General features: G+C 43.7%; 1 protein-coding gene across 1 annotated transcript in view; it reads left to right on the forward strand.

Moving 5' to 3' along the window:
* The window catches only part of RUVBL1 (RuvB like AAA ATPase 1), a 140025-nt gene that overhangs the window by 86639 nt on the left and 26440 nt on the right, over nt 1-26946 (forward strand). Inside the window, exons 6-8 of the mRNA XM_085624400.1 lie at nt 6514-6663; nt 7164-7227; nt 9435-9633. Of these exons, the coding sequence (XP_085480526.1) occupies nt 6514-6663; nt 7164-7227; nt 9435-9633 (413 nt within the window). The remainder of the gene's footprint in view (nt 1-6513; nt 6664-7163; nt 7228-9434; nt 9634-26946) is intronic.

The raw sequence follows: 26946 nt of genomic DNA on the forward strand, positions 1-26946 counted from the left end.
GATATTGACCCAGGAGGTCTATAAACTAGTGCACCTTTCCAGATGCAACATGTAGAGAGATCCAATCTAAAGACAATGCATTTGAATGCTTCCGTCCCCATCTGATCAAGAATGTTAACAGCCAGTTCCTCTTTGTGAATTAAAGCTATACCCCCACCCATTTTGCCTATTCTATCCCGCCTGAGAATCCGATAGCCCTCAGGTATAGCTAAAGCAATAGCCGGGGTGGAGGAAGGTTTAAGCCAGGTCTCAGTAATGAAACCTATGTCAGGCTTCTGATCGGTTAAAACATCCCATATATTTACAGAGTGCCTAACCAAAGATCTGACATTGGCTAGGATACAGTTCCATACTTGATGCTGCACAATAGGAGACGAATAACTAGGGGGCTCCAACCTCAGAGAGTTAGGTAAACAAATACAATCAAGTGAGGATGAGATGAGTGAGATGGGACAATGGCAATGCATGCTTTGAAACTTACAGGTCAAACATGAAAAGGGGCCCTCAAAAAAATTGTAGCACAGATCCTTACAGCACACCCTATTTAAAGACAGCAGATGCTCACGTGAGTATGTCCACGCTGGGTTATACACAGGTCTGGATGGTAACTGCAAATTATCAGGGTATCTGGCGGCTGGAGGCGTCCTGGCGCGGACGGGCGCAGACGGGCTTGCCTCTGGCGCGCGTGCGCTGCGCGCTGGCATGGGTGTGCTCTTAAAGCCCCCACAATGTGAACGCTAGAGCGCTAACCAAAATGGCGCCGTGAAATGTCCTAGTCCCTCAGAAATCCCCCGAAAAACTCGCGAAGTAGCGAGGAGTGAATCAAATTTTAATGTGCGGGTAAGAGAGAATGTGCACAAGAGTAAAATGCAAATATTAAAACAAAAATAGTGCACTCCGCATGAAGTACACCGAACACAAGCAAATACGCCGATAAGCTCCTTCCGTATACATTAAGGAGGGAGAGGAGCCGAGAATGATTAAAGCTATTCTAGCTTTTAATTTATTTTGTTAATCCATGTGAAGGGCAATCCATATGTAAACCAGGGATATCTTTGGGTTGCCGCAGCTATAATATTTAGTCATGCTCAGGTGGGTAGATCCTTTGAAAATAATGCTACAGCATATTGTACAGGAGGTGTTGCAGCATTAATGGCCCTGATAGCTGAGGTTTCATTGATGGATTCGTGCAAACAGGAACGTGGAGGAATAGGCACACATTAACGCAACAGTACTGTCTCGAAGCGGCAGCGGGAGATGAAGTACTGTCATCTTTTTCTTGAAGGAGGCCTAAAGAGCTGTTACTCACCACCCACTGTTTGTTAATATGTTGGATATATTGCCCTTCTTAAAATCCTGGTTCAAACACGTGAATCTGTAAAACCTCAATACTGTGTAGGAAAAGTTACTTATCTGTCATGGTAATTCTCCTACATTGGTGGTGTTCTTGCCAGGCTTCGAATATCACCCCTCCTAATTGCCCATTGGTCATCCTAATTGGCTATTACAAGGGTGATGATTGCTGGAGACTGCTGGGTTTTGTTAAGGTTTTCTTCACTGCTAGCAGCTTTGGACTTTAGTGAAAGATTAAGATCAAGTGTGTTGTGAGCTCTTGTAAGCATCTTCATCCTTTTTTTTTTTTTTTTTATTTATTTACAGTTTTTATTTACAACAAACAGTCGGGCAATGAGCAGTGAAACAAACAAGCAAGCATGATATAAATGATTTTTGAGGAAGAAAAAAAAAGGGTACATAAAAGAAATGGAGTAGATCCCTCAGATCCATTTAGTGACTGGGTCCCAGATTTTCAGACCTTGTTTTTTTTTCCTTATCCCCTTAAGTTTATACATGGCCAATTCTAAATGATAAATAGAGATTAGCTTGCATTGCCAATGATGAAAGGTCGGAGGTTCCTTGTCAATCCATCGAGAAGTGATACAAAAACGGAAAACGGACATGCAGATGAACAAAAATGCATCTTCAGGGAAAGATCTTTTCCCAAGTTGATCTACTTGAACACCAAAAATTACCAACTCAGGAGAAAGTTTTACGAGAATCCGTAGATTATTATTAATAAAAAATTCTATATCTGTGATATAACGAAGTAATTTTTCGCATTTGAAAAACATATGGATAGAGTCCGCATCCACCTCATTACAGCGGTTGCATCTAGAATCGCCGCTGACCTTCCACTTGGCGAGCTTAGCCGGGGAATAGTAAAGACCGAAGACAGACATATAATGCTGGCTTTGAAGGGATCCATTGAAAAGTACCTTCATGGATATCTCAATGGATCTACCTATATCGACCTTTAGTATATCTAGCCTCCTTTGCCATTTACTCTCTATAGAGAGTAAATCATCCTCGGAATGATTAATGATCATTTGATAGATTGTGCCTATTTTTTTTGTTTTCTTAATAGTTTCTAAGATCTTATGACGATGCATAGATGAGTTAATGAGAAGTCCTTTTGATTCTAAAAAGCTACGAATCTGGAGATACTTGAAGAAGTGATGCTGTGGTAAGCAATATTTAGCTCGAAGAACCGAAAATGAGAGAAATTGAGCTTTTTCATATAGATCACCTAAAGTCTGTATTCCAGAGAGAAACCAAATTCTGATAATTTGATCATGGAATATCAGAGGCAGGGCTGGGTTATTAATAATTGGAGAATAATAAGTGATTTCAGCTAGGCGTAGAATTTTATTCCTAAATTGTCGCCAAATTGTAAAACAAGCGAAAATAATCTTAAATTTGGTCTTTTTGTAGTAGCTGGGTTCAATGATTTTGACTAAGCATTGTGGGGCGGCCTTACCTAAAAGTAATTCATAAACTGAAGGATAAATAGATTCCTCAGTAATAGTGTCCGTGAAGAGGAGTACCCTCATAGATCTTAAACAAATGACCCAATAATACAGATGAAAATTAGGTACACCCCACCCCCCTTTCAGCCTTGGCAAAAAACACCATTTCAACGCGCGACGAGAGCGATGATACCCCCACAAGAATCTAGATATCATTCTATCAATTCTTGTGAAATAGTGTGCCTGAAACAAAAGCGGTATGGTACGAAATAAATACAAAAATTTTGGTAAAATTAACATTTTAATGATATTAACGCGGCCATAAAGAGAGAAATGGAGATTACTGAGTCTCTCTAAGGTTTTATTAGATGAATTCAAGACGGGCTCAATATTTAAGTGTACAATATCATCCACTTTGGATGAAATCGTTATCCCCAAATATTGGGCTTCTAAATTGAAGACCATTTCTTTAGGTCGACCGAAGCCAGAATGGATCAATTGGGTTTTGGCGACATTTAATTTGTAGCCAGATAACGAGCCGAATTCTTCTGCCAGAGATATAATTTTTGGTAGTGCACGACCAATATCGACAGTGGTGATGGCGACATCGTCTGCATAGGCAAAAGTTTTAAATGAATGGGTATTAATTTTGACAGGTATAATTTCTGTCGCGAGGGATAAGTTACGGAGATACGGTTCTAAATAAAGGGCAAACAACAAGGGAGAACAAGGACAACCTTGTCTAGTCCCTCTTGTTATCGGAAAGCCCTTCGAGACAGAGTTGGTTAATCTGATGGTAGCTTTAGGCTGGACATAGAGGGCTTTGACGGCATTAATATATGAAATAGGGAAGCCCATCCAGAGCATGGTAGACCAGAGAAACTCCCAGGAGACCCTGTCGAACGCTTTTTCTGCGTCCAACAGGGCCACCGCAACAGGAGATTCAGATGTCTGAGCCCAGTCTAATAAGGCAATTATTTTTCTAACGTGATCTGTAGTGTCTCTTTTCAGAATAAAACCATGTTGTCTAATAGAGACGAGAGTAGGCATGAATGAATTCAATCTGTTAGCTAATATCTTTGAGTAAATTTTACTATCGGTGGGAATCAGGGAGATAGGGCGATATGAGCCTAATTCTTCGCTATTCTTACCTTTTTTTAAGAAAATTACAATGGTTGCGATGGACCATGAGGGAGGTGGATTACCAGCGAAGGCTGAAGAAAAAATCTTCATTAATTCTGGTTTTAAGATACCTCTAAATACTCGGTAAAATTCTAGAGGAATAGAGTCAGGGCCCATAGCTTTCCCAGTCGCCAGGCCTGTAATAGCGAGTTCAATCTCGTCCCAAGTAACTGGGGTACTGAGGCACTCCGCATGTTCTAATGACATTCCTGTAATTTGGATCTTTTCAAGATATTGTTTTATATCGAGATCCGGAACACTATCCGATTGGTGATAAAGCAATTGGTAAAATTCATTGAAAGCGGCGAGTATGTCTTCTTTAGAGGTTTTAAAAACTCCATGAAGATCTTGAATTTTGAGAATCTCATTAACAGTAGCTTTTTGACGTAGTCTGATTGCTAAGATTTTCCCCGTTTGTTCACTCAGTTCGTAGCTTTCAATGCGATGTTGATTATGGAGTAGAGCTACTTGATCAGCAATATGAGTATAAACAAAGCTACGTTTAATTGATAGATCCAATTGGGATTCCTCTATGTCACGATTAAGTTTAATACATTCAGCTAGCCGAGTCTCTGCAGATAAAACCATGTCACAATCCCTTTTGAATTTGTTACGCTTTTCCTTTGATTGAAAATTAGAATATTTTAGTGTCTCTCCCCGTACCACAGATTTAAATGTGTCCCAAACTACTGGGACTGAGGCTGATTGATTATTAAATTCAAAAAAATCCCGGATAACTTTAGACATAAATTGGAAATAATCTGGTTGTAAAAGTAAATTCCGTTGAAAGGTCCAAATTGATCTGTACCCTTGTTCGGTTGATGGGATACAAAATTTTAAACAGAGGGGATTGTGATCCGACAACAGCCTAGGTAGAATTTCAACCGCAATTTTTCCCAAAAAGAACTGAGATAGAAAAAAATAATCAATCCGAACATGTTTCTTGTGGGGAACAGAAAAGAAGGTATAGCCATACTCATCTGGATGGAGAGTGTGCCAAGCATCAGATAAGGCATTGTCTAAGACCATAGATCGTAGAGCCTTGAAGGACCGTGGCTTTAAACCTTTATACTTTAAATTTTGTCTAATGTTGAGGACAGCGTCAATATGAATGTTTAAATCCCCACAGAAAATAATAGGCAAACTGCACAGGGCGAGTTCGTGATTGAGATAATTAAAAAGCTCAGAATCGTCGAGGTTAGGGCCATAAACTGAATAGATCAAAAACCTGTTCTGAGAAATTGAGAGTTCTGCCATGGCCCAACGGCCCCATTTGTCAGCAGCAGTCTTAATTGATATACCAAGATTCCTACGCATGAGTATGGCAACACCCCGTTTGATACCAGTCTGCCTAGATGACACTACAAGTTCCAACCCTAGGCTCTTTAGCAAATCTCTTTTCTCCCATGATAGATGCGTCTCTTGGAGACAGAGTATATGAGCATCTTCATCCTAACACTGCCAAGAATGCAGTTGAGAATTTCTAGACCATTGAGTTGTGAAGCTTAATGTTAACCTTCACCACTCTTCTTGCCGGAGTGCTGTACATCCTTTTTAAGTAGTCCTGCAAAGTTTGGTGGTAGCATTGGTAAAGCAAACATCTTTACGGTTTGGCTCGTGTTACGTTTTGCGTAAGGGTGGATAGACAGCTTGGTTTTGATTAGGGAAATTTGTCCTAATTATCTCTAGGTTGTAACAGAGGAATTGACTCCCCTCATCAGTTTAATTTTCCATGCCTAGCGAGTTGTCTGTGTAGTACTGAAAAGTTGTGTATTGGCATACGCTTTGGTGCAAGGATAATGGTGAACTATTGTATAATATGCTTCAAGTTTCATTTGAAAGGTGCAACTGTATGTGCATGAGTAAGTTGAGCACCATTGTTGATCATGTGACTGATCATGTGTGAACTATATTGGGTTTTGCTAAACTATTGCTGCATAATTGCTTTTCTACTGCTTTAGTGATTGCTCCAGAACTGACGCTGCTTTAGATGCACCTTTCTTATTGGGCGGCTGGGGCAGAAGAGGACTAGCAGCCATCACGCACAAAAGCGCAAAGTAGGGCCCAGCTGCTGCAGCAGGCGGCTCGCATTTGGTAAACTTTTATACATATTCTCTGGCTGCATGCCAGAGGGAGGAGACCACGGTCTAGTTATCTGCATCCCGAATGGTCTCAATTTGAAGCAGAAGAGCATCATTGGCCCACATCTTCTGACGCCTCTACCAGGAGAACCTATCAGGCAGGAGTTTATTCTATTTTGTTATTTTTGTCTGAACTGACTGCAAGGGAGAACAAGTAAAGGTAGCCATGCCTTTGCAAAGAATAGACTGTCTTTGAGGCTTGCTTTTTGAAAACAGACCTAGTCTATTGGCAGGCAAAGAGGGGGCGGGACTCATTTGAAAAATTGTGAACCCAGCCCTTGCTCTTTGTCAGCGGCTTGTCACTCAGAGGCTTGGCTATGAGATGCCCAGTGCACCTGTGCCTGCTCACCACTTACCACCCCCCCCCCCCCCCCTCTTCCCCGCAGAGGCAAGGCAGGTGCGATACCTATGCCACAGAGTTCGACCTTGAAGCCGAGGAGTATGTCCCACTGCCCAAGGGTGATGTGCACAAGAAGAAAGAAATCATCCAGGATGTCACTCTGCACGACTTGGACGTGGCCAACGCGAGACCGCAGGTATTCCATCAGAGATTTCGTGATGCAGAGTTTTGGCAAGAGGCGTTAAGGGGGCTGTCAACCCAATGTGTAACTAAACTGCATCTGAAGCTTTATTTTGCACATGGCCTGACCTATGGCGACTGCTGATATTACAGCATTAGAGGGGCCTCAACTTCAAATAAATTTTAAATACTGTACAGGTGTAAAAAAGGTAACCTAATAGAAATATGTAATAAAACTCAAAACACTTACCTTTTTTATATTTTCTGACAATCACGAGGCTTAAAAAATATACAAAGAGTGTAACTTATAAAAAAAAAAACTATTATGTATATTAAAGTTTCTTTAAGAGTGGACAAAACTTGTTTACAGGTGTTATGACTTTGTATTCAGACTTAGGTCTAAAATGGCATTTTTGGCACCCCACAACACACACACACAGATTGTAGTCCTAGAAAAAACGTTTGTTTTTGTTTTCATTGTTTTTTTCTTTAAATGTTTTCCATTTTATTCTATAGGGTGGACAGGACATCCTCTCTATGATGGGTCAGTTAATGAAACCCAAGAAAACTGAAATCACAGGTATGGCTCATTCTTTTTACGGTGGATTCTTGTGATGCTTTGCTCAGCCTGTGTTGTATGTCATGAATCCTGTGTCCATTGGGGTGCAGAAATAACTGATACCCCACCGGAACATTTGAAGTGGTTTCCCAGAACGTCTCACATGGATGTTTGTAGGTAAACAAAAGACTTTGGCCGAGAGAAGGGATTACCTTGTTTGAGAGGACCTGTTAGCATTAAAGGGGCTTATGTAAGCACTTTTCCACCGCAGACTTCTAAACCTTTGCAAACCAGTCTGCAATTCAACAGATGCCTATTCTTCTGACACTGCGTCCATGCCCTTGCCTCTCCCCCAAATTTCACAATATCCTTCTACACCTGGCAACCTCACTTTGTTAACCAAACACAATGTCCATGCTCAGCATCGCCATTCAGGCTCTTTTCAGTGCTAGCGCAACATTCCTGTATCACCATCCCACTTGACTGAGATCTGCCACCTCCTTGGATACCTTTGAGAGGGACATGGAATTCTGCTTGGAACCCACTCTGTGTAGGTACCCCTCTCCACCATACAAGCCGCTCGCCTTCACCCTCACCCTACATGAGTGCATCACATGAACTAATAGCTCCATGCTCACACCGAGGGCCACTGTGTAACTGTTGTGATGTCTTGCATCGCTTCATTATTGCACCGTACTCTGGGTTCTGCAGTGGCGCAGCAAAGGGGGGCCACCCAAAAGCTTCAGGGACACGATCTCTGGGGACGCTGCTAAGCTCCCAGGGTATGTAAGGTATAGTAAATGCCATTGTTCTTACTGCTGTCCATTTACACCTCCCAAGTGAGGCAAGACGGATGGAAGAGCAATCAAAGCCAGATCCCTGATCAGAAACCCCCCAACTTTCAAAGGCCATGATTGTTCTTACTACAGTCCGGCGACAGTCCGGCGACTCCGGCCATAGCCAGATGAATATCCTGCAGAAGGGATGGTGAGATTGGAATAGGGATGGGCAGAATTTGCGTAGTCGAGCTACGCAAAGCTACGCAAAACGGTAAAAAATCTTCGCGAGCACGCAGAGTTCCGCGAACACGTGGAATTGCTTGTTCCACCCAATCGTGATGCTTTTTTACTGTTCGCGTGCTCGGGGGGGGGGACGGGGGGGGGGGGGAAATATCTCGCGAACACACATTTTGAAAGCACGAACCAGCAAAAAATTCCGCGAAGATTCGGATCGCGGAATTTCTGCCAATTCCGCAGAGCGCGAAATTACACAAATTCCGCGAGCGGAACGGAATTTACCACCCTGGCCAAGTTTTGAACTGCTTGGAAGGTTTCTGGCTGACTGACACAAAGCTGAATTGGCTCGCCCAGTTACCCTCCTGTCCTCACCTTCTCTTGCGGGCGCAATACTATCATGATGTTCAGTGTGATTTATTATTTTCTCCCTGAAATAAGAGTTTTGAGATTAATCACTTCAAGTAAAACCACCACTGATTATTCTTGGACATATTTATTTTTATTTTTATTGCAAAAATCTCAGGCTTTTTAATATGGGTATTGAAGCAATACTCTGATTTTACAGCTAGAACCACCCTCTCTCCCTCACCATGCGGTCACATTTTCCCTTAACCTATTCCCCTTAATACTTAACTTTACCCTATTTTTGTTTGAGTTACAGGGGGAGTGATGTGCGTCATACCACTTCTACCCAACCTCCTTTAACTTAAACCTTTCCTTTTTTTTTTTAGATACTCCCCTGTTATGTTTTTGCCATTTGGACAGCCATATTTTACCTTATTGCTTACATGTACCCTTTTCGTTCCCCTGTTTTTTTCTCTCTAGTCATTACCCCAACTTCAATGAAGTGATCTGAACCACTTCACCCACTAAAGGCAGCATTCATTGCCACCCAGATGCTACTTTCTGTCAAGAAATTCAGAATTTGTACACTCTGCACTGCCCAGTGTATGAGTTTGTTTGGCTTGGAGATCCTGCTTGATTAGGCGTAGTCATTTGCCTTCTCAAGAAATCGGTTCAGGCCATTGCAAGAGATTCCCTCCCACTGCTTTGTGCTACATTCGCTGGGAGCCCTACCAAGTTGCCCAAGGCTTCTGGACACCTTTGAGAATTGGAGGCATTGGCTCCAGAGTTATCTTGTGCATTGTAAAGAGATGTACTCATGTGAACTTCAATGGTCATTGATATCTGTTCTTTACTTTTATCTTTCAGATAAGCTGCGAGGGGAGATAAACAAAGTTGTGAACAAATACATTGACCAGGGCATCGCAGAGCTGGTGCCCGGGGTTCTTTTTATCGATGAGGTGCACATGCTGGATATTGAGTGTTTTACATACTTACACCGAGCTCTGGAGTCCGCCATTGCACCCATAGTCATATTTGCTACAAACCGGGGGAACTGCGTGATCAGGTATGAGGTTTTCAGCTTGGTGCATCTATATTCAACGTGAGTAGTTTATATTAAAATTTAATATTTTAGAATAGGAGTCCCTGTCCCATTATGCTGGCGATTGATCTGACGGGCAAATCAGCCCAATCTAGATAACCCCATAGGGCCATATCATGGTTTCAGTCCTTGCTTTTCTGTTGCTACAAATTATCAGGTGCCTTGGTTTAGTTGGTTCAGCAGAGAGAACAGACAGAGCATTTCTATAGCAGCCAGCACAATCCTAGTTCTCAAATGAAATGTTTCCAAACTCTGGGAATAAATTTGGCAGTCAAATAAAATCCACGATTAAAGAAATGCCGTCCTGACGACTTACAGAGTAGTATGCAGCACTGAGGTGGTGCTTTTAGACTGGCTGCGGCCAACTTGGTCGGCAGAAACATTTGCCTCCTTTCTTATAGACGTCTCCATGAGAACCGTTTTGGTGGAAGTGCCCCAACTGGGGCAGAATTGAAAATCTCACTAACTGCCATGTTATGCTGGCCGATATCCCCTGCAGGCCGGGGTATCTGCCTAAAAACACAAAAATCATTGGCTCTAATGCTCAGGAAGTTTTTTCCTGGTACATGGAGACCATTACTATCTGATCCTGTGCGCTAGTGCCCTGCCACTCTCCGCGGTTGTGGGCATGAGATAACAAGCATCAGAAGACTTGCCCTAAGTAGGGTCTTCCTGCGCTCTGAAGCTAGCTGACCATCAGTCTGTGGTTGTGGGTTTTTACCATGATGGAATGGGATGAGGCTCCACCTTAGGAAACCCCAAAGTTTCCCCACCTCTTAATGCGGGTGGTGAACTCCAAGCTTTACAGAGCCGGAAAACTGTTCACTTAAGACAGTTCTCCCCATTCAGCTAAACTTCAAATGTCCCCTAAATGTAGGAATACCAAAGCTTTTGGTAGTACCATCTGTATTCATTGATGAATTCTTGCCTTGCTCTGTACACACACTTGGCATGCAGTGCTTATTTCAATCACACCCCACCAACTCACCCCAGCAGCTGATTTGGACATGGCAATGAACCCACCATTAATCTGATTGGATCTCAAATGTAATTGCCTTTTCTCCTCACCACCCACTCACACTTCTGCTCATCTTTGATGTAAAAGAAACTTTATCTGGAAGTGTCTTGAAGCAGTTGAAACAGTTTGCATTGCAGAACACTCCCCAAATATATAGTGAAATAATACCTGAGCATAAGCAGTAACATGTGACTTGTATCACTGAATTCAGCCGGCTCCGACGTCCATATAGATCTGCAGGAACACACGGCTAAAAACGTAGGCAATGAGCTAGGATTTTGATTCTCAGATGTCTGTACATCAGTGTATGAAATGAGATGCTTTATGAAGGGTTGCTACATTGCAGTATGTCATTGTTTCCGGTGACTATATATATCATATAGTCTGTAATGCTATTTTTTTTTTGCACTGCATTGCTCCGCCAACGTTTTGTAGAAAGCAAATTTACAATATAATGCTGAGTGAGAGACTCCTTTGACATGCGCAGTTTGCAGTTTGCAGTTGGAGACTGCCTGGTTTTCATGGAATGTTTCAGTTTTCCTGCAGACCTAAACTGAAAACTCAGCAGAGATAATTAGATATAAATCCATTAGACTGGGTGATGATGGGTGTGCAATCTTCTTCAGCAATCTCTTTGGTGCAATCATAACATCCAAACAGTAACCGTTCCATGTAGTGTAAATCTTGGAGGAACAGAGATTCATACTGGGTGAATCAGCTTTTCGCTCCTAGTCAAATTCTATCCTTCTCAGCACTTAGGAAAACTTTTTCCCTACCCTCCTCGTTTAAGAAACAGTATGAACTTCTTCATAATTTAGTAACACATCTCATATCTACATCTCTTAACAAACTTTCCCCCCACAGATTCAGTCTCACTGCTTATATGACTATGTACTGATCACAAAGCCTCCACAATCTGCAAAGTACTAATTCCTTCCACCAATGGATGTAAATCAAAGTTGACCGAACATGTGAGGCAGATTTACAGCATTTTTGGCCCATTGGTTTATAAGACAATATTTGGACTAAGATTCATAAATCCACCAGAGCTGCCAATACTTTACAATCCCTATTTTTCATTTACCATCGTTTATTGCTGCCTCGATTCCGAGTCTCTTCAGACTCAGGTCCATCTTGTTGGTCTTGCAGCTCCTCGTACCCTGATTTAAAACACAAGCTCTTTGAACATCCCAATATTCATTTGTTCTGGATAAAAGTGTGGAATCTAATAATAAGGTTTTTAAAATCAACATTATTTTTTGTATTTAAATATTTTCCTATGTAGCGTAGCTCCAGTTTGGTCTGAGCTCACTCAAGGTCATAAACTGCTAGACTTACTATTAACTCTTCCTTTCCATTTAATTACTTCTAACTGGAAAAATGCACAAGCTGTTACTTTTCAATCTTGGTGGTAAGCTACATGCTTTACCATAGACTTGATAGGAACTATGTTACGCATATTTCTTTAGCCATGCGACTAGATTTACGATGTCTCCCGATTCATACATTTTTTAAATCGAAATCTGGTACAGTTTACTCGCCAGTAAGACTATCCTAACTCCTGATGAGACCCAAAAACCTCCTTAGGTTTACTACCAGTAATCTTTCTGCCTTTACTTACATAATTTTTATTCTTAAGTTATAACATGAAATTGTCTACAGGTTTTTATAATGGAGCTTTATATAGATGACGAGTTAATATATATATGACTTAGTTTTTCTCTCCTTCCCCTCTCTCCCTCATATTCTTTACATCAAAATTATAATTCTCAATGTATCTTCATATTCTCATATCTGTAAACAATGTTCCAACTACAATATTGTTTCCCTTTCTCTTTCATTGTTTTGCTGTTTAACTATTTTAAATAAACTCAAACTTAAAAAACAAAAAAAGTCCAGTACACTTCCTTGTAGTCGAAATAATTGCCTCCTAGATAACCCTGGGCAAAGCACTACGCTACGCTCGCGTAGTTTGCGCTCCTTTGCACCACGCGAATGGCACGTAGCACAGTGCAAACACGTGTAGCGTAGCGTAGTGCAGTGGTCATTTTTTGCTTGCTCGCGGTCCTCAATGTCAAGTTGGCGACCGCGAGCAAGCAAAATGACATCCCGGTGAGACTTTTTCCTCGTTCGCGATCAGCAACATCAAGTTGCCGATCGCGAGCGTGGAAAATAAACCTCCCGGTGAGATTCTCAACGCGGGGAGGTCAGGTTTCTCATTGCGAGTGGTCGCGTATGCTCGCGCCCGCTCGTGATGAGAAACTACAATTCCACGTTGAGAAAGCTGCCGCTCGAGTAAAAATCTACTCGAGCGGCAGAAAACTACAGCTCGCACTGTGCAAGATGCCGTTTTCAATGATAGCACAGTGCCGGATGCTTTTCCGCACTGTGCAATCATTGAAAACTGCATCTTGCACAGTGCAAAGAGGGTACTATGCAGTTCGCGAACTGCTATGCGTAGCTCGCCTAGTGCGAAGTGCACTTTGTATAGCTACGCGTAGCGCTACTTCGCGAACTACGCCCAGGATTGCTCCTAGAATGGATTTATAAAACTGCAGTTCTGGAAAGAAGCGGTTATGCTACCCTGTGCAAAGTGCATGCAGCCTGCTTAATTGACTTACAGACTTGCATATTAAGAGTGTACGAGGCTGTGACCACCACACAGTGCAGCAGACGTCCTGTAGTCGCACATCAGTAGTTCTGTGACTGCTTTATCTTTTATGAGGGGACTTGTCAAAGTCAATATTATCATATGCTGTATGCGTCACGGAAGGACACCTCACAAACACATGCCACATTCTTGCAAGCAACTATTATTACTTATTTTATATCTTTTTATGATGTTAACTTATCCCGCAAGCATGAATGGCTTAGTGATGCCAGTTAACAGTGGAACTAAGCTCACCAAAATGAAAGAGTGAAGAGACCAAGATCTGGCTGACTACATCAAGCAGCCTGAGGGCCACCTTCAGTATTTGTACACCTTTAACCTCCGGTCATTGCTCTGGATAGTGTTTTGGGGCTAATAGCAGAACACCAATCATTATCTATAACCACATTTATTATTGATGACCGGTACATTTATTATTGATGGTCTAAGGAGTTATGGTATTTAGCATTATTCAGATCTTTTATGACATTATCCTATAGTTCTAAATTACACCTAGGAAAGTACACGTTGGAAAAAACACGTTGGTACGCCCCACTCCATGGCCTCCCAGACGCCACACTGACGTCCGTTATGGGCATAAAACATGCTGATGCACATCTCCTCCAGGACCTGAGGAAATATGATCATATTACCCCCATGCTGATGGAGCTCCATTGCTTTCCGTGCAGGCCCTCTTAGTCTTCAAAACTAGCTGATTTACAAACTCAACCACCACACCCCTTCCCCTTGATCTTGCAAAGAACCTCTCCTTCTGTGGTGGTTCTCAGCACACCTGCAGCTAGGACCTTATTAGACTGCAAACTGAGAAGTATAAAAAAAGAAACTGTGGAGCAGGCCTGTTCCACCTATGCACCCAGGATCTGGAACTGCATCCCCGTATATATCAGGACTGCCCCAACGCTGCTCCACTTTAGGAACGAGCTAAAGACGCTCCTATGCACTCTGCATTAACCATCTACAACCCAGCCTTTTCTGCTATCACGTGTTGCGTTTAATGTCCTTCTTTGACCCTGTTACGTCAAAAAACAGAGGGGGGACAAGGAGCTAATTGGAAAGAGGTCCTGAACCAATGCTCCTAAGATTAATGCAAAATCACAATGGATGGTTTCAGTTCCTTCAGAAAAGAGGGGTTTACAGCGGAAAAATAAGCTGTAAAGAAGTGGATGTCTCCATAGGATAGGTGAGTGTGCAGAGAGGAGAGAGAGTGTACTCCTTTGTGTGGTACTTGGTGCCCTCACACACCCTTGCGAGTGTATAGCATCATCATTGGGCAAGGTTGCTCCTCGTGGGGGTGGCGCTGCAGTCCCTCACGGGCCCTTGTTAGGGGCTCTCTGATGGGGATCTTTTAAGGAGTTGCCGCATTTGTGTCTGAGGGTATGTGGGTAGGGAAGTGATAGTGAGTGAAAGATAAAAATGAGCCAGGGGACCTTAGTGATTTATTCAGAGGGCACCTGGTTCAGAGTAAAAGATTCACGGGGATGGAGATGCACTGTAGTGTCAATTGGAGAGGGGAAACAAGACCAAATAGAATCCCACTTCTCTCAACCCTTGTAGTATGTGACTAAAGGGATTTTTTAAGCAGGGGTCAACATGTTTCGCGCTGTAGAGTGGTCCCTAGTGGATCCCAAAGCGCTTCATCAGGACCATATAGAAAACAGAGTAGCGGGAATCGGGAGAAGACAACCTGTATTCCAGTGTATATCCTAATTAAGATTAGTTAGACCGATATAGTCTCAGGACACGTTATTGTACGTAAGTCCTATTCACAGCCTAAAAGGAGACAAAAAGAAAGGGAAGGGGAGGAAAACAAGAAAAAAGGGGATAGTAACATATCAATCGTATATGGTACTCATAATCAAGAGTAAATACACGTGCACATTATGTGCCCAAGTGCTGGGTGCATGAGACATATAACGGATGTGTGCACGCCTCTAAAATCATGCAATTCAATAGTGGTGCTAATGGTGGCTCAACAAAAAGGTGGAATGGAATGGTGGAGTATCTCATATCCTACCGTGGACGGGGATGCACAGGTGTGTGATGCCGTCACAAAGAGGTGGTGATAAAGGGGATAATGCAGATGGTATGTATCCATAATCACTACAGCTCATACAAATAAAAACAATGCGGGACGATTTATAATGTGAGCGTGCCTAAAGATAGAGGTGGATAGGGTGGAGGTGCATGGCAACCACCCTAAGGGCTACAATGTCATAACGATATCCGGAAGACCCGAGGGGGTGGCCGTGCAAAGAAGTACACGCTGGTAGTGGCGCTGCCCCTTACGAAGTGGGCGCAGGTGGAACACCCGATCATGAAATAGCATGTCACAGGTGAGCATATCAAAGGTAGTGGGATACTGAGAGCCCCCCTAGGTGTGGTGTACATACCAAACACACTTAATAAATAGTAGCAAAGAGAAGCCTACCCTCCCTGAATAGAAGAAGGGCTCCGTTGGCGATACCGCGGTGTGAGGCTAGAGAGTCAAAAAAAGGGGGTAAAAGGAAACACTAGCGGTGCCGTGAGGAAAGTATTCCTGATACGGTACCATAAAGGGAAGAAAGGTTACTTACTAGAACTCCTAGCTCACGATCGGGAAACCTACCCGTCCAGCCGTACTGCCGGTAGCATAATAGATGAGACAAATGCTGAATTAAATACCGGTGCCGTTCGAGGGCTGAATGTGATGACGTAGGCCCGTAACGTGTGGGGAGGGAGCTAGGAGCTCTGCTGGAAAAGGAGCGGCCATTTTGGAATGGTAAAGATAACTGCATTGCTCGCGGGAAAAAGGAGCGGCCATTTAGGAATGGTGAAGATGAGGAAAGGAAGCAATGTAGAATTACTGCATCGCTCTATAAATCTACAGCGAGATGAGGAAGTGGTACGAAAAGTAGCTAGAATCACTACTCCTCGTGCATGGAAAATAGGGGAAATTAGTACCCTATATCCGAAAATGATGTCCTAAAGTAATAGCGTTAAAGGTATTTGATTGGTGACAAAAACAGCTGGTAAAGCAAATTGAATATGGATACATAGAAGCCAATACATGCCCAAGGCTATGAGGGGTATGTATCTCTAACCGGAACACAGTGGGATAGGTCGTCAATGACCGAAAAATATCTTATGATGACATAGTGAGGTACTGTCAATACATTCAAGTAAAGAGAGCGCTGGAATTATGGCGAAGTGTTAAGCACTCTTGCTCTGGAACAGTTTATGGGGGTTACTGCACTGTTAATGTTCGTGTGGTCTGCTAAGCTGAGAGTGGGTGTAAGGGGGAATCAGGATGATCCCTAGTGTGGTGTGTGACATGTTCTACTCAGAAGTGTTCCCGAAGTGCAGGATTAATGAGATAGATCGACCCAGGGTATATCTTCATTGAATCCCCATTTATTACTTCTGAGTTTGAACACCCATCGTTGTTCTTGTTTGAATAGTGTGGAGGCTGTCCAATGCGGGTTGGATTCAATGATAGTCCATCGCAAGCTCTCTGGAGGATGGTTCATTTCCAGGAAGTGACTTTGTAGTCTCGTTGCCGCACGTTTACAACGGATTGTACTCTTGTGCTCCCCAATACGGACCTTGACTGGTCTGGCTGTCATACCTATGTATTGTGAGCCGCAGGGACAGGTGATCAAACACACGCAGTTCTTAGTGTTGCAATTAGTATGATGTGTCTGCTTCCAAAGTCTGGGGAGTCCCAAGTCAAGTTCCTTAGTCGCAGTTGTCTGGGGACATGCTGCACATGAACCACATGGGTAATGGCCTATTACCGGTGGTAAATTCCATAGTGTGGGTTGAGTCCGGATAGTGTTCTTTGGGCGTGTGTGGACTAGGATGTACCTCAGATTCTGAGTTCTCTTAAAGGCAAAGAGTGGTTTAGGACCTGGTCGGAACTCCCCGGTTTCCAGAATCTTCCAATTCTTTTTGATTATTTTCTGGACCCTGTTAGAATTTGGAGTGTAAGATGTGACGCAGGTTAATATATCTGTGGTGGTCTTCTCTTTTGTTTCCAATAGGGCTCCTCTGTGGTTGTTCCGCGCTCGTTTATACGCTTGTCTCACGATTCTTTTGGGATACTCTCTCTTTATCAGATTTTCAGTTGGAGTATCTGCCTCTCTTTCGAGCTCTGTGATGGTGTTACAATTACGTCGTAGGCGAAGGAACTGTCCAACCGGTAAGTTATTTCTTAAGGACTTGGGGTGGTGACTTTGGAACAACAGGAGACTGTTCCTGTCTGTCGGTTTTTTGTAGTTAGTGGTCATGAGAGATCCATCTTTAAGGGATATTAGGAGATCGAGAAATGGAATGGACTCAGATGACAGAGTACCCACAAATTGTAAGAATGGGTTAAGGGTGTTAATCCAGGTGAAAAAAGCCCCACATATCTCTTCGTCCCCTTTCCAGAAGATGATGATGTCATCGATGTACCTTCGCCATAATAGAATATTGTTTATGTATTGGTTGGTGTCTGTCAGGATGTGTTCCTCTTCAAAATTCGACATGTATAGGCAGGCCAGGCTCGGCGCGAAGGTACTCCCCATACTGGTACCCTGTACTTGATGGTAAAGCTTGTCCTCGAAGGCAAAGTAGTTTTCTTTTAGTGCTAACATCGCACAATCGCAGATGAATGTAACAGGTGTCGTGGAGGTCCATGGATTTACGTTATGTAGAACCTGATCCAGGACTGCTATAGTGGCATCTTGGGGAATGTTCGTGTATAAAGCTTCCACGTCTAAGGTCACTAAAAGGGTTATGGACTCTGGTGCTCCAAATTCTTCAATAAGATTGAGAACTTCCGTAGTGTCTTTTAGATACGTGGGGGTCTTAGTCACCAGCGGGCGTAGAAACACATCACAGAATTTGCTCAACGGTTCTAGTAGGGAGTCAATCCCGGATACTATAGGCCTCCCAGGAGGAGGGGTGATCCTCTTGTGAATTTTTGGTAGGCAGTAAAAATACGGGGTGCGAGGGTTTTTATTCATAAGGAATGAAGCCTCATCCTTAGTTATCCACCCTTCTGCCTCTGCTTCCAATGTCATTCGCTGTATCGTGGTTGATAGACGTGTGGTAGGGTCTACTTCAAGGGGTTCGTAATATCTGGTATTCGACAATTGTCGTAGGCATTCATCATCATAGGTGGTCTTGTCTTGAATGACAATAGCACCTCCTTTGTCCGCGGGTTTCAGAATTATGGTTCCATCCTCTGTCAGGTTTTTAAGAAGTGATCTTTCGTTTTTGAAAGATTGTTAAAGGGGGGAGTAGTGGTTATATTCCCTACCTCTTTTAGGACGGCTTGTTCAAAAGTCAATACCTCGTTGTGGGTCATTGCTGAGGTGGGGGTAAACCTGGATTTATTCTTGAGACCTGAGCCGACAGGTGGAGTCATAGGTTTGTCTTGGAAAAAAAGCTCTCAGGCGAACCTTACGGAAAAATTGATGGAGTTCTTGATGTAAGATAAAGTCGTCTTCCTTGGGAGTGGGGACGAATCCTAGACCTTTCTCTAGGAGACTGTTCTCACCTTCAGTCAAAGGTCTAGAGGATAGGTTTACCACTAGGGTCTTGCTGTCTTGCTTCGTAGGACCATCGGTTCCGGGTCCTGCCAGTGGGCAGTTTTGGTCCCTCCTCTTCTTTTGCCTCTTCCTCTGCCGCTCCCTCTGTTGAGGAAAGGGGGGTTCTGATACTGTTGTTAATTTAGTACCGGGTTTTGTCCCATTGGGCCGTTCCACAAAGGTTGGGAGCCCATCCAAGGTCCTTGATACATTGGTGTCTGGAACGGATGGGTGGGAAAGCCGTGGAACAGAGGTGGTGGAGGTGGTTGATGTCTGTATCCATCTCTTGGTCTTTGTTGTCTATATTCATAGTTGGATTCACTGCTTGAAGAGTCTGATCTTCCGGAGTTGCGACTGCTTGCATCATCTGAGGAGGTGTCAATATTGGGAAAGACATAATCGTCTTTAGTGTATGGATAAATGTTCTCTTTGTCAAATCTTTTGACATCTTTTTGTAACTGATTGATTTTTTGTTTGGTGAGATATTCTTTGTGTTCATTCATTTCCAAATTTATTTCAGAGAGTTTTGATTTGAATGCTGTGATGGAGATCCCAGTCTTCAATCCAGATCTCAGAGAGATCTGGATAAGTAATTCATCAGACAAGCGTTTTGCTGTATTTATGATCAATATCAGCCAGTCACGTGTGCATTTCCAAGATATTCTAGACCATTCGCGGCGGAACGTCAGATCTTCTAGGAATATCCTTGGGGCCAGGGTTATCAGAAGGCCGTTAGGAGCAATATTCGCTCTCAGATATTCCGTCATAATAGTCCCACGTAAAGCTGTTTTTATCTGTAGTTTACGCAAAGTTTGGAGCGACCTCCAATCGTCATTGCCACTGCCAGAAGGTGCACTCCCGTCTTCAGCTAATAATGATGGAGCCCTCAGAATCTCGGCTACCATATCGTCATCAAAGCTAAGGCCTGGGTTGTCCATCGTGTCACAGAGATGTATGCTAGTGATCACTTCCGTCAAGGCAACCCAGTGGTAGTGAGCCACATGTGCACAGGAAAAAAGGGGGGGGGGGGAAAGAATAGTATAGGAGAAAATAGAGGATACAATTGTCCCACGGCCAACAGCCGTACTTAATATTACGTCAAAAAACAGAGGAGGGACAAGGAGCTAATTGGAAAGAGGTCCTGAACCAATGCTCCTAAGATTAATGCAAAATCACAATGGATGGTTTCAGTTCCTTCAGAAAAGAGGGGTTTACAGCGGAAAAATAAGCTGTAAAGAAGTGGATGTCTCCATAGGATAGGTGAGTGTGCAGAGGAGAGAGAGTGTACTCCTTTGTGTGGTACTTGGTGCCCTCACACACCCTTGCGAGTGTATAGCATCATCATTGGGCAAGGTTGCTCCTCGTGGGGGTGGCGCTGCAGTCCCTCACGGGCCCTTGTTAGGGGCTCTCTGATGGAGATCTTTTAAGGAGTTGCCGCATTTGTGTCTGAGGGTATGTGGGTAGGGAAGTGATAGTGAGTGAAAGATAAAAATGAGCCAGGGGACCTTAGTGATTTATTCAGAGGACACCTGGTTCAGAGTAAAAGATTCACGGGGATGGAGATGCACTGTAGTGTCAATTGGAGAGGGGAAACAAGACCAAATAGAATCTCACTTCTCTCAACCCGTGTAGTATGTGACTAAAGGGATTTTTTTTTAAGCAGGGGTCAACATGTTTCGCACTGTAGAGTGGTCCCAAGTGGATCCCAAAGCGCTTCATCAGGACCATATAGAAAACAGAGTAGCGGGAATCGGTAGAAGACACCTGTATTCCCGTGTATATCCTAATTAAGATTAGTTAGACCGATATAGTCTCAGGACACGTTATTGTACGCAAGTCCTATTCACAGCCTAAAAGGAGACAAAAAGAAAGGGAAGGGGAGGAAAACAAGAAAAAAGGGGATAGTAACATATCAATCGTATATGGTACTCATAATCAAGAGTAAATACACATGTGCACATTATGTGCCCAAGTGCTGGGTGCATGAGACATATAACGGACGTGTGCACGCCTCTAAAATCATGCAATTCAATAGTGGTGCTAATGGTGGCTCAACAAAAAGGTGGAATGGAATGGTGGAGTATCTCATATCCTACCGTGGACGGGGATGCACAGGTGTGTGATGCCGTCACAAAGAGGTGGTGATAAAGGGGATAATGCAGATGGTATGTATCCATAATCACTACAGCTCATACAAATAAAAACAATGCGGGACGATTTATAATGTGATCGTGCCTAAAGATAGAGGTGGATAGGGTGGAGGTGCATGGCAACCACCCTAAGGGCTACAATGTCATAACGATATCCGGAAGACCCGAGGGGGTGGCCGTGCAAAGAAGTACACGCTGGTAGTGGCGCTGCCCCTTACGAAGTGGGCGCAGGTGGAACACCCGATGATGAAATAGCATGTCACAGGTGAGCATATCAAAGGTAGTGGGATACTGAGAGCCCCCCTAGGTGTGGTGTACATACCAAACACATTGAATAAATAGTAGCAAAGAGAAGCCTACCCTCCCTGAATAGAAGAAGGGCTCCGTCGGCGATACCGCGTAGTGAGGCTAGAGAGTCAAAAAAAGGGGGTAAAAGGAGACACTAGCGGTGCCGTGAGGAAAGTATTCCTGATACGGTACCATAAAGGGAAGAAAGGTTACTTACTAGAACTCCTAGCTCACGATCGGGAAACCTACCCGTCCAGCCGTACTGCCGGTAGCATAATGGACCAGACAAATGCTGAATTAAATACCGGTGTCGTTCGCAGGCTGAATGTGAAGACGTAGGCCCGTAACGTGTGGGGAGGGAGCTAGGAGCTCTGCTGGAAAAGGAGCGGCCATTTTGGAATAGTAAAGATCACTGCATTGCTCGCGGGAAAAAGGAGCAGCCATTTAGGAATGGTGAAGATGAGGAAAGGAAGCAATGTAGAATTACTGCATCGCTCTATAAATCTACAGCGGGAGGAGGAAGTGGTACGAAAAGTAGCTAGAATCACTACTCCTCGTGCATGGAAAATAGGGGAAATTAGTACCCTATATCCGAAAATGATGTCATAAAGTAATAGCGTTAAAGGTATGTGATTGGTGACAAAAACAGCTGGTAAAGCAAATTGAATATGGATACATAGAAGCCAATACATGCCCAAGGCTATGAGGGGTATGTATCCCTAACTGGAACACAGTGGGATAGGTCGTCAATGACAGAAAAATATCTTATGATGACATAGTGAGGTACTGTCAATACATTCAAGTAAAGAGAGCGCTGGAATTATGGCGAAGTGTTAAGCACTCTTGCTCTGGAACAGTTTACGGGGGTTACCGCACTGTTAATGTTCGTGTGGTCTGCTAAGCTGAGAGTGGGTGTAAGGGGGAATCAGGATGATCCCTAGTGTGGTGTGTGACATGTTCTACTCAGAAGTGTTCCCAAAGTGCAGGATTAATGAGATAGATCGACCCAGGGTATATCTTCATTGAGTCCCCATTTATTACTTCTGAGTTTGAACACCCATCGTTGTTCTTGTTTGAATAGTGTGGAGGCTGTCCAATTCTTTGACCCTGTCCAGCGCTCCGCTGCATTTTGGCTAGGTATGCCCTAAAGAAATACCATATACATACATACATACAGTGGACGTTTGCTTAATCCTCATTCATTCTCTGAATGTCGGGTAACCTAGTTCGGCGCTTCACTGCTTTTATTCCCCGTTTTAAAATGGAGTCTCATGTGGCCAGCGGCGCTCCTCACTTGACAGCCATGTTCCTTTCTCTGTGTTCATTATTTGCAGGGGAGCTGTAGTCTTCTGTTCTGTGTTGACCATTGGTGCCTCCTTCATGTGGGTGAACACATGTTTTGTAGCCCTGGAGGTGAAAGTGCTCGGGCAGAAGAGCACTTAACTGAGAAGAAAATTAGTATAATGATAGCATCCACTGTACAAAGGAGTTTCTAAGTGTGGGAAGATTCAGGATCATGTTCGCATTGGGGAACCACTAGTTGGCATTAAAATGCTCTGTGTAATGTGGAGGTGGGACTTGGCATTCCTCAGAGCAAGGAGTTGAGGCGGAAGAAGAGAGCAGAGATCAGGTCATTGCCAAAGGTAGGATTTGCAAGCTGGAATCTGGCCGACCTTTAACATGCGCTTAGTGTAGGCAAGGTACAGTTTTATGTTTTTCTTTTGTCTAGGATTGCTGTTTGGAATGTTCAGTATAGTAGAGAAGGTGGTGTAGGTAACACATGTAATGAATTCCAACTAGCTTGACACCCCTTCAGCCTTTCTGTTTTTTAAAGATCGATATAATGAATTGTGATTTCGACTGTTTAATAATTGTATATAAAATGCGGTATGTAAAGCACTATCAGAAAAGTACATTTGAATATTTTTGTGTGAAAGGACATTACTCTGCTTGTAGGGTAGGCACTGGAAGCTGAATGATTGTCTCGATGAAAACTAAAGTGGGCGGACAATGCGTGAACATTTTTGTGTTGAAAATATCAAGTGTTGGTGGGTGGGAGAGTGCCCTTCTGTGTGAGGTGCTGGATTCTATGTTATATGTTTACATGTTTCCTTGGGGAACCCTAAGTTCCTTCATTGGAAGGTAAATGGCCATTCGCTGTGGGTAAACCCTGACATAAGTGAGTGTTTAAAAGGAGCCTAAATTGCAGAAGTTAGTTTCCCTAGTAATTAACTATATTCTAGGCCCAGAACAGATATTACTATCCGCTCCCTGACCCTCCCACCCCACTTGCTAACTTCCACCTGCAGTTTCCCTATTATAGTGAAGAACCCTGATGATTTTTTTTTTTTTTTAGACCGTTTGCCAAGGCAGTGGATTAAATTGGATGACCAGGGTGGGGTGGAGCACCTCTAAAGGGGTGTGGCCAAAGAAGGAAGCAAGGAATCCTTTCCAACATGCATGGCCTGTGTAGTTCAAGGTGTGGCATAAAATATGAAGCTCAAATCCTCTGCTTCACACAGCATGCTGTCTGAACAATATTTGGGTACCTCTCTGTGAATTGTCTGTTCTTGTATCCACATATATAACACAACAGACACATCCTTAAAACAGGCCACACCTATTTCCTTTGTCAATGGTTTTTAGCTGTATCAATTACATGATTAACAACCCTGACTTCATTGTTAATTATTAGAATTGAAAATGTTTCAGTTCTGAAAGCAGGAGACTGAATTAAACATTACTAGGGTCTGCAGAAGGAGTTGTGGTCTTCAGTCACACCTCTTTCCTTTGCAGTCTCTTAGTCTGTTAACACATGTGCGCCCTTTTTCCTCCCACATATTTTTGAAATCCTTCATCTGCCTATCTCACTCCTCATCTCCTTCTTCTTCTGCTAGTCTGTTCATGTTCTCCTTCTGCTGGCTGCACTTACTTTCGTTTCCGCCACTTCACCATCTGCCCTATACACAACCCACCCACCCCCTAACGCAATTTCTATTCTTTTGGTGGTATTCATATTTCGACTGCTTCGGACCCCCTTCACACGCTGTCTCCCAATTACAGTTGCCATGTATGTGATCAACGCTCTGTGTGCTCTTCGGAGAGGTCAAGGATTGAAAGTGCATATAGTCTGAACACCTTTATGGCCCACTGACAGGCACTCTTGGAAGCTTGCACTCCAGAGATGTCAATTATATTCAGTCATAAACACCCACCCACAACCTGGACTCACCCAGGAACGTTTAGGCAAGCCACATGTCGCTTGGGGGAAAAAAACTACAAAAATAGACTGTCAGGAGAAAGCAAATATTTTTAGGGAATGCAAGATTAAGTAAATCATGTGAAATGTAAACTGGAAGTGTTTCTCTGACCTGGATTACCTTAAAAATATTTACAGTTACTATTTCGAAGTCGATCATTGGTTCTGTCTGTTACATTAGGGACATTAATATAAGCCCTCAAAGTAAGTTTTTAGTTCCTACCTGGTCTAACCCAGCATTACGTGTTCCACCTCAAACCCTGAGCTTGGGACTGTTGTGAGCACTCGTATATATATTTTTAATTATCAGAGTTTTGTTGAAGTTGACCTCAGAGTTCTGTGCCTAAGCACCACCACCTTGAACATTTTCCCGGACTCCACTGGAGGAGGTCCATGAAGCCTGTCTGTTGGGTTACATCTGGCTCTTCTCGCCCTCCTGCAGCAGTTCCTACTGCGCGTTTTGCATGGCAGTCTTTCCTGCAACCTTTTTCGAAGATCCAAGGACCCAATGTTACTATAACCGACATTGGGACCTGCACGAACTATTACTGCTGCCTTTTTCATCTAGGAACAGCTGAATCTGGCCACCAGTCTGTCTAAAGGTTACATGTTTTTGCAGCATGATGCATTTTGTACCTGCCAGATACTGCCTGCATGTCACTACCGCAGTGTTGTACCTAGCAGTGTTCTGCCTGGTGCATTCGAGTGGACTTGGAGTGGAGTGAATGTGACTTACTGTTACAACTTTAGCGTGGCGTGGATTGGAGCTGTCATCTGTGTTGGAACTGTCTAGAGCACGGACTCCTTGTAGGTGAGATGACCAGCTGGTTTGTCTGAGGAAACTACTTTCGGGTTGTCGTGCTACGTTTTCATTACACAAGCATCTGGTGGTTACATCTGATAGAGACTTCTAGTTGTAACGTGTGTTACGTTGTTGGTTGGGCGAAGAGTGCGGTGAATGGTGACATTTACGGGCTGCGAGAGTGTAATTAACTGATTTTTAATCTTTTTTTTTTTAATCATTTTTTAACCTTTTCTTTCACTGCTTGCTGCTTAATCACTTTCTCCCGTTTAAACTATATCGGAGTTGCGGTGCCCGTCCGTGCGAGCGGGCCCGCCTCCTCCTTTTGGGTCAGCGCTCTAGTTCTCCCCCGCCACACGATTTAAATTCACGCGAGCGCGCAGCGGTCGCGCCTAAGGCAAGCCCGTCTGCGCCCGTCAGCGCCAGGAACGCGCCAAGGGCCACGACCCCTGGTAGTGTGGGGTCTATCCGCTATTAGCAGTTGCCGTTATTGGGCCTTCGACCTGAGCAGTCCAGGGAATGCACCCGATTCCTTTTTGACGGTGAGGCACGAATGTACTCTTGTACCTACTGCCATTTTTCTACCTGTTGGCATGCAGGCAGAAGCGGTGGGATGAAGGGCTGTGTACCTCCCCATGCTGGGTTTAGGAAGGGAGAGGGCTCTTGGTCCTATGCTGCCCCTTGTTCTAGGGAGAAGCAAGCCTCGGCCTCTGAGCCTGAGGCGATTTCAGTGAACAGCCTTATGGGCATTCTTCTTAATGCCCGCTCAGTGGCCAAACATAAACATGAATTAGAAGTGTTTCTAAGTACTTATAGCCCTGATATGGTCTTTATCACCGAGACCTGGTCGGGTGCAGAATCTAGTCCTGACTGGAATACAGCCCTGCCCTCTGGCTATGCGTTATTCAGCCAGGATAGAACAGATAGTAGAGGTGGCGGCATAGCTATAATCTATAGGGAAATACTGAAGGTTCAGGCTAGGGCAGTAGCCAACCTAAATGCGGAAGCAATGCAATTTTGTATTAAACTAAAAGACTTGATTGTTTTCCAAGGTCTACTGGTCTGTCGGCCGCCAGGGCCGCCTTTCCACTGGCTCGCCAGTCTCATCTGCAGTCTTGTACTGACTCTGAATTTTACTCCATTCTTGGCGATTTTAACTTTCATCTGGAGCTTGATAATAACACTGATACCACCAGACTCTTAGATTGTCTGGCAGCTTTTGGTCTGCATCAACTAGTCTCGGACCCCACACATACTGGTGGCCATACCTTAGATGGCGTGTTCTTTAACCACCCTGACCTATTATTCTGCAGGGCTGAATCCCTCCCTTGGACTGATCATAGAGCAGTGTTTTTTAAGGTTGGGGTTAAGTCAATGGCAGGGGGTGTTCCCCATAAACCCACTAAGATCTTGTTTAGGCGATGGAATAAGATAACCTGCGCTGACCTAATGGCCGCCCTGGACCATTCCCCCCCCCAATTTTAAATAGCAACAACGAGGTGGCAGCAACTCAGTTTAATGACTGGATTTTGGGAGC

This window comes from Triturus cristatus, chromosome 9, assembly GCF_964204655.1.
Source record: "Triturus cristatus chromosome 9, aTriCri1.1, whole genome shotgun sequence".
In the NCBI taxonomy this organism is placed as follows: Eukaryota; Metazoa; Chordata; class Amphibia; order Caudata; family Salamandridae; genus Triturus; species Triturus cristatus.